This window comes from Monodon monoceros, unplaced genomic scaffold (genome assembly GCF_005190385.1).
Source record: "Monodon monoceros isolate NGI ecotype Baffin Bay Population unplaced genomic scaffold, NGI_Narwhal_1 Super_Scaffold_21, whole genome shotgun sequence".
NCBI lineage: Eukaryota > Metazoa > Chordata > Mammalia > Artiodactyla > Monodontidae > Monodon > Monodon monoceros.
The window spans coordinates 137,050,560-137,059,023 of NW_021703778.1; the positions used below are offsets into that span (position 1 = coordinate 137,050,560).

Consider the following 8,464-nt stretch of genomic DNA (forward strand, 5'->3'; position numbering starts at 1 on the left):
TCATTTTGGATTAATAGTTAACTTTTTATGATTTCCTGACGAGATTGTTAGGGTTAATGTTTAACATAATCAGAATATTTATTTGAATATTTATATTTAAATATTTATAATTATTTAATATATATAAGAATATTTATAATCAGAATATTTAAGTGATATTTAAGTGATCTCACTTTAATTTGTTTTAATAGCATCTTATTGCCAAAGGCTCTGTGTATGAAGAGCTTGTGTCTAGAACTGAAGACACTTTACAAATGGATGTGCAAAATGTTTCAAGCCAGGAGTCTCTTCAGCATGTGATCACAGCTGGGCTTCAGGCAAAGATTCAAGAAGCTAAAGAGAAAGTTCAGGTCTCTCTTTAATATTCCCTATTTAGTGAATTTAGTCTTTAAAACTGAGTGGTCAGTGAGAGGGCAGGGAAGGGGGGGGATTGCCTTGTAGTTTGGAAATGTTTTGTAAAATATGAATTTTGCCTTATATTTTATTTCTTTATTATTTAGAGCATGTTGGAAAAATCAATATAATAAGTAGGATGTTCTTATGTCTAGTGGGAAAATATGAGTTGCTACTCAAAGAAAATATTTATTAACTTATGAGTTTTCTAAGAAGTTGGGCTAAGTGTTAAGTTGAGAATTTTTTGTCATCACAGATCAATATGGTAAAATTAGTAGCAGTGTTGAAGAACTCAACTGATGTTTCCCCAGACCTGGATGTCAGGCTGAAGGTGGAAGACTCACAGAAGGAACTTGAATCATACATTACAAGGGCTGAACAATTACTTGGCCAAAGAGAGAGCCAGAGAGGACTAATTTCAAAATACAAGGTGCGGCTCTTTCAGCCATCAAATGTAGGACATTTATCATTAGTAGATATAAATCTACCTCATTTGAAATCAAGCTGTTTCCGTCACTGTAATTATAACAAAGTTATTATAACTTTAAAAAATTTCCAAGTTTTATACATTGTTCCCCAGAAACTCTTAAAAATAAAAATTGAAACGAAGATTTTTTTAAATTCACATTTTACTGTATGAATGAACTCAGTGGTATAGTGTAAAAAGCACGGCTGACTTCTATGACATTGAGCAAGAATCTTAATTTCTCTGGCTTTTTTAATCAAATAAAATGGACATAATAATTCTAGTCCTATCCAGCTGCCAATAACTGAAAATAAGGTATGTGAAGAAACTTTGAGTCGTTAAAATTCCTCAAATGTAAAATAAAGCCTTTATTATTAAAATGCGTTGGTAAAAGCTACTTATGAACATATGCTTATCAGCAGTTAAAGATCCAATAGTGTTTTGTATGGAGACAGTTTTAGGTTGACTTTTCATGGTCTGATAGGCAGCTTAAGATGTATCAAACTACTGTGTATAAAATAAATAAGCTCCAAGGATATATTGTACAGCACAGAAAATATAGCTATTATTTTATAACTTTAAATGGAGCGTAATCCATAAAAGCATCAAATCATCATGTTGTACACCTGAAATTAATATAATATTGCAAATCAATTATACTTTAAAAAAAAGACGTGTCCAAAGCCGACTCACTATTAACTAACACTGTAGGTACTTGGGGATATGAAATAAGAGTAAAACAAGGTCTCTACCCTTGGAGGTTGGACAGGTAGAGAAAAATGTGTTCTTTCCTTCATTCATTTATTCAGCATTTAACAAGTTTATTGCACATTTAAAATGAGCTAGGCATTTTGGGAGAGATAAAGATGAAGTAAATCCAGAACAGTAATAGACTAACAGACATAGAAAACAAACTATGGTTACCAAAGGGGATAGTGGTGGGGTATGGGGGGAGGAGATAAATTGGGAATTTGGGATTAACATATACACATTAAGTATATATAAAAATAGATAATCAACAAGGTCCTATTGTATAGCACAGGGAATTCTACTCAATATCTTGTAATAACCTATAATGGAAAAGAATCTGAAAAAGAATATATATGTATGTATATTACTTTGCTGTACACTTGAAACTAACACAGCATTGTAAATTTACTTCAATTTAAAAAAAAAATGATGAAGTAAATCAATACTGCCAGCGCTACTGTGCACAGTTTTTTCAGGAAAAGGAGCTCCTACAGGAGCCTCTCCATTCTCCTTGTGGTCTCCTTCTCTTGTCTGGGCTCAACCCTCTTCTGGCTTTCTGGACTGTTAACCGTATTGGACCCTAATATCAGGTATTTCAGCATTGCTTTTCCCACAGCCATCTTATGCTGCTTGCACCTTGCCAGCCACCAGCTTTGGCCAATTCCCACTGTCTTTTTTCCTCTCTTGTACTCCCATATGCTTAGCGTGCTGAACTAAACTTAAGAGTCAGTTGTTCTTTTAAGTAATCACTAGGCTGAATTTCAAAAGGACAGATATGGTCAGCTGAGGAAAGAGGGAAGAAAAAGAAAAAGCAGAGGCCGCAGGCCCCTCCTCTACCAGAGAGAGGAGTTACAGTGTCAGTTTTTGCACCATTTTCCTCTCCCTGACCATCTTCCTTTTGGAATCTGAGGCCAGGGATTTCCACCATTTTGTCTCTGGCATTTAGTGAAGTAGATCCATTTTCACAGCAGAAGCAGAATCCCTGCCCTGCCAGGTATTGCCCTGAGACCCCCTGGGACTCCTGGGACACATGGGTGGTAGCAGCCCCTTCCGGCACACAGGGCTAGCATGTCTTCCCTGGCCGTGAATCTAGCAATCCTCACAGAGGCTTTGGAGGAGGTTCCTGGGGGCCCAGGTTGTACCTTTTCTGCAGGAGACCCATAATAAATATGTAATAAGTATATGAATGACTTCCCACCCTGCTTAATTGCCTTCTTCCCCAGAATTACTTTCATCTTCTTGTCTCTTATAGATTTTTCTGCCCTTTCACAGACCCCAGACTATTTTTGTTCTGTCATTTGATAGTTACCTAAGCCAGGTTTCTGTCCTTATGGAGTATTGCCAGGTAATATTCTATAAGAGTAGGTAAGTGTGAAGTAAGGGACGAACACATTCCTGGGAAGGCAGATCCCATCCCCATCTCCTGCTGCTCCTTCCCTGGGATGGGACTGCGATTATGGTTAGTCCTGGGCAAAACTTTGAAGTCCATGATAAGGGGATGTTGCCTCCTTGCAGTATAAAATGCTTATGTACAATATTAAATATTTGCTGTCTTAACCCTACTATAAATTGTGTCTTATTGCAACACTGATCTCTAATACAAGCTGGTATACTCTTAATATTGTATTACTTATGAAGTGTGGTCGTCTGCTCAATACTTAAGAATTTTAGAGGATACTTTGCCAGTGGCTCATAATAAGCCTTTCAGTAAGCCTTTTAAATATTTATCAAAGGGGTACCAAAAACCATGCTGCATATCTTAAGGAAGTCTTTATCCTGGCCTCAAATGTGTAACTACATTTGAATAATGAATATTTTGCAATTCTTTTCAAAAGAATTCAAGGGATACAAAAGGGAGATCAACCTCAATCTACCAAGAGAAGTCTCCCCTAAATCTTCAAATAGTCTTCATGGAGTCCTTTCCTGGTTCTACATGTTAAAGACTCTAAAATTCTACCTGTTAAATTAGCTTTGAGGACGTGGCAGTAGAATAAGGCTTTCATGTTCTTGTTTGTGGTTTTATTTTTAGGAAGCACTAATAATTTTTAATACTAAAAGTCTGGCCAAGTATTTGAAAGCTGTTGAAGAATTGAAAAATAACGTAACTGAGGATGTAAAGCTGTCTTTGGAAGAAAAGAGTAGAGATATCTGTGCCAAGTGGGAGGTAAGAACATGCATATGTGTCTGGAGCTTATGCTTATAGATCTGACCCTGGACTTGTTTGTCATCAGAGTCATCTTTGGTGGTCCCTTGTCTGCCCCGTATCACGGAGGGCTGATCACTGTAGGCTGTGGTTCTCAGGCCCGGCATCAGCTGGCTTCTGTCTGTGTTCATCCAATGACAGCAGTGTTTGGAGATTAAAGGGTGATTGGAAGGTGGAAAAGGGAGCGTCCAATGGCTTTCTTTCCCTTTCTCTCTTGCACAGTGCCTCTGGCAGCTGTGTCTCCCCCTGGCTGCAGGTTCCATGGATCCAGCTTCTGATGGGTGACCATTCTCCCTGGGCTCCGCTGAAGCCTCCAGCCTAGGGTGGTAGCAGCTTTCTGCCGATGCTAATCTCTGGATTACCTTACTGTCCCCTCTTTGGCTTTCATCTCTTATAACCGATTCCCTGCATTTAATTCCCTCTGTGTTAAATATTTAATGTTTTCTGGTTTCCTGGTTGGATCCTGACTAAGACAACTTATTGACACATATAAGCATATAGAGTTTCATAGAAAATAGGTATAGGCTTTGGTGGCTGACAGACCTGGATCCAGCAGCTATGACCTTGGGCAAGTTGCTTAACTACTGGGAGCTTCAGTGATAAGATGGGAATAATTCCACCTACTTGGCAGGACTGTTGCAAGGATTTATATAAAGCACCTACCACAGAGATTGTGTTTAGTAAATAGTACTTAGTATTAAGTGTGTGCATGTGTGTGTGTGAATATATGGAGAGAGAGAGAGAATAAGGTAATATAATTGAATATCTACTGTTAAAGGCCTTCTTAAAACACATTTTTAAAAATCTATTTGTTTGTTTGTTTTATTTTTGGCCATGTTGGCTTCTCTTGTTGCAGAGCACGGGCTCCAGGCACGTGGGCTTCAGTAGTTGTGGCACGTGGGCTCAGTAGTTGTGGCCATGGGCTTAGTTGCTCTGCGGCTCGTGGGATCCTCCCGGACCGGGGCTCGAACCCTTGTCCCCTGCATTGGCAGGCGGATTCCCAACCACTGTGCCACCAGGGAAGCCCTAATACACATTTTAAAATAAACTTTTAGAACAATTTTAGATTTACAAAATTATTACAGGGGTAATACAGAGAGTTCCAATATACCCATGACCAGTTTCCCGTTATTAACATCTTACATTAATATGGTACCTTTCTCACAATTAAAGGACTAATATTGATAGATTATTAACTGAAGTTTATACTTTATTCATATTTCCACAGTTTTCCCCTAATGTCCTTTTACATCTGTTCTGGAATCCCATTCAGGATACACATTGTAGTTACTTGATATTTCTCCATAGGCTCAGATACGTGTTCTGTAATAATTTTCTCCCAGTCTGCAGCTTGTCTTTTAATTCTAACAGTGTCTTTCACAGACAAAACACATTTTTAGTTATTAGAAGAAAAAAATATGTTTCTGATATATTTTAAAACATCCTCCCCAAAGATACATGGATGAATCAGAATTTCACATAAGCTCTATTTCTATCCTTTGTTACAACAAATATTTTTGTGTTTCTAATGGAAATCTTTTCAGTATATCCTATTATGGTTAATATGTGCCTTTGGTTTTTTTTGTTTTTCTTTTCTTGGCAGTCGCTTCATCATGAAATGTCTTTGTATATTCAACAACTAACAATAGACATTGAAAAAGAAAAACTTAGTGACAATATTGCAAAACTCGAAAAACAAATAAATAAAGAAAAGAAACTAATTCGCAGAGGAAGGACCAAGGGTCTCATCAAGCAACATGAGGTAAAAACCTGTTTCCATTCACATTTTGTTATCATTGTGGGGTTTATCTTAAATGGTTTAATATGCCCTTGGCTAGGGTTAAATCTGCTCTGAAAATTACTTTAGACCTTTTGTCCCCTGGGGATCTTCCCTTCTGCAGTCCAAGCTCTAACTAGAGCCCGTGCTTCTTGTCTTTTGGAAGTGAGAAAAATTCAGAATTGAGTTAATATTTCTTCTTTATATATCTCAGTGGGCCCTGTCCTGAGACTCTGGTTACAAGATGTGTCACCTGCTATTGAAGTTCCCGTAGTTACTTTTGTAAGGACATGGTGTCCTCAGAAACACGGCTCTTGTGAAAGATACCAAATCAGTATATAAACCAGCCGGGGCAAATCTAATGGTCTCTTTTTGGTCCTCATCCTGTTTGATTTCTTCTGCATATTTGACAGTCCTGACCCCTCTTTTCATTTCTTTTAAACTTGCTACTGCTGTGGCTCTCTCAATATAAATCTCTCTTGCTTTTTCTTATTTTATTATTTTGGAGGGAGGCCTTCATTTTAGTGCCCTTCACTAATTTTCCTTTTTTATTGTGTTACCCTGATGTCTTAGTTTTGGGGTCTCAGTTTTTGGCTGATTTCATGCTTGCTCCAGGTACTTGTATGCACTTGGGCGTTTTAACTGCCCTCTCTACAATGATAGCACCTATCATTATCTCCAGCCTCGTCCTTCCCCCTGACCTCCAGGTTGTGTTTCTAACCAAGAAGTAGATACCACCAGCGTTCCCCAGAGACCTCCACTTCAGCATGTCCAAAACCAACCAATAATATCTTCTCTTGAACTTTTCTTCCTCTTAATGTATCCTGGTTATGAAAGGCATTGCCGTCTCAGAACTCCCTCCCCCCTTCTTCTTTCCTTCTCACTCAGCCTTACTGTAGTCGGTTGCCAGCTCCCCATCTTCAGAAGAGCTGCTTCTTTTCCTTCCTTTCCACCAGTGTTACCACTTCCCTTAACCTGGGGTCATTTTCTCAGTATGATGGTGGCTGCACTGTCTTCCAGCCCTATCACCAGAGTGATCCCTTTGAACCACAAATCTTATGTCACTGGTTCACCATTACTCCCGGGACATCTCCATACTCCTCAGAAGGCCACACAAGGCCCTTCATGTGTGGCCTCAGGACACGCCTTCATCACCCCTCCAGCCATGTCCTTTCAGAACTGGAGCTTTTCTTCTCTCCGCTGCTCCTTTTGCTAGGCATGACCTCTCTCCCCTTTTACTTGGAAGGACTCGTACGTGTTCTTTCCACCTCTAGCTCAGATGGCTCCTCCATGTGAAGGAGGCTTTCTCTGACTCCTTAAGGCAGGTAGTGGCCCTGTCATAGCACTTGTCATGTGATATGCTCATTATTTATGTGACTACTGTTGGGGAGGAACAAATTTTCCTCTACCCTTTTTTTTTTTTTGCGGTACGCGGGCCTCTCACTGTTGTGGCCTCTCCTGTTGTGGAGCACAGGTTCCGGACGCACAGGCTCAGTGGCCATGGCTCACGGGCCCAGCCGCTCCGCGGCATGTGGGATCTTCCCGGACCGGGCACGAACCCGTGTCCCCTGCATCGGCAGGCGGACTCTCAACCACTGCGCCACCAGGGAAGCCCTCCCCTACCCTTTAAGATCCCTGGCTGGGTCTGGAAATTGAACTGACAAAGACAGATTAACAGGAGAAAGGCATACACATTTTATTGAATTTTTATATGCACATGGGAGCCTTCACAAGAGCATGATGACCCAAAGAAGTGACCAGAGCAGGAATCTTTTATACCTTTTAGACAAAGAAACAATACATTTGTGAAGAATTGACAAGACAAAGGAGTTTGGGCTAGGGATAGTAAAAAGGTGAAGAAGAAACTAGGAAGATAAGGGTTAGGGTACAGGGTTTGTTTGCAGATTCCTTTGGTCCCATCTCTGGGCTGATAGAACTCTGTCTCCAGTAAAATAAACTTTATTTCTTGCCTTTAGGCAGAAAAGGGGAAACCTTTTCTGTTTCGTTTTTCTTTTTTTTGGCCATGCTGCGTGGCTTGCGGGATCTTAGTTCCCTGACCAGGGATTGAACCTGGGCCCCAGCAGTGAAAGCACGAAGTCCTAACCACTGGACTGCCAGGGAATTCCCTCTGTGTTTACTGCTTCTTAATTGCCTTCAGTTCAAAATTATTTTCACATCCTAAACCATAATGGAAAAGAATATGAAAAAGAATGTATATATATGTTTAACTGAATCACTTGGCTATACAGCAGAAACTAACACAACATTGAAAATCAACCATACTTCAATTAAAAAAAATAATTTTCACATCAAAGAGGCGTACATTGGGTTGACGTGTTCTGGTTTCCTTCACTACGTCACTGGGCTGCGGCGAATCCCTTTAGGGCTGACTGCTCATCTTTGTTTCCAGTGCCCATTCCCACACCAGGCACACAGTGGATGGGCTTATAAAAGAAAGTGTTGGGGGTTTTTTTGTTTTTGGTTTTTTCCCTTTTTTTTTTAAACATCTTTATTGGAGTATAATTGCTTTACAATGGTATGTTAGTTTCTGCTTTATAACAAAGTGAATCAGCTGTACATATACATATATCCCCATATCTCCTCCCTCTTGTGTCTCCCTCCCACCCTCCCTATCCCACCCTCCCTATCCCACCCCTCTAGGTGGTCACAAAGCACCGAACTGATCTCCCTGTGCTATGCAGCTGCTTCCCACTAGCTATCTATTTTACATTTGGTAGTGTATATATGTCCATGCCTCTCTCTCACTTCATCCCAGCTTACCCTTCCCCCTCCCTGTGTCCTCAAGTCCATTCTCTACGTCTGCATCTTTATTCCTGTCCTGCCCCTAGGTTTTTCAGAACCTTTTTTTTTTTTT

General features: G+C 40.0%; 1 protein-coding gene across 6 annotated transcripts in view; it reads left to right on the plus strand.

The window, feature by feature from the left end:
* SYNE2 (spectrin repeat containing nuclear envelope protein 2) overlaps nt 1–8,464 on the plus strand; it is a 332,333-nt gene that overhangs the window by 126,276 nt on the left and 197,593 nt on the right. For all 6 annotated transcript variants that reach the window (XM_029238377.1, XM_029238372.1, XM_029238375.1 and 3 more), the window contains 4 exons: nt 192–350; nt 650–823; nt 3,639–3,773; nt 5,416–5,574. In XM_029238377.1, the coding sequence (XP_029094210.1) occupies nt 192–350; nt 650–823; nt 3,639–3,773; nt 5,416–5,574 (627 nt within the window). The remainder of the gene's footprint in view (nt 1–191; nt 351–649; nt 824–3,638; nt 3,774–5,415; nt 5,575–8,464) is intronic.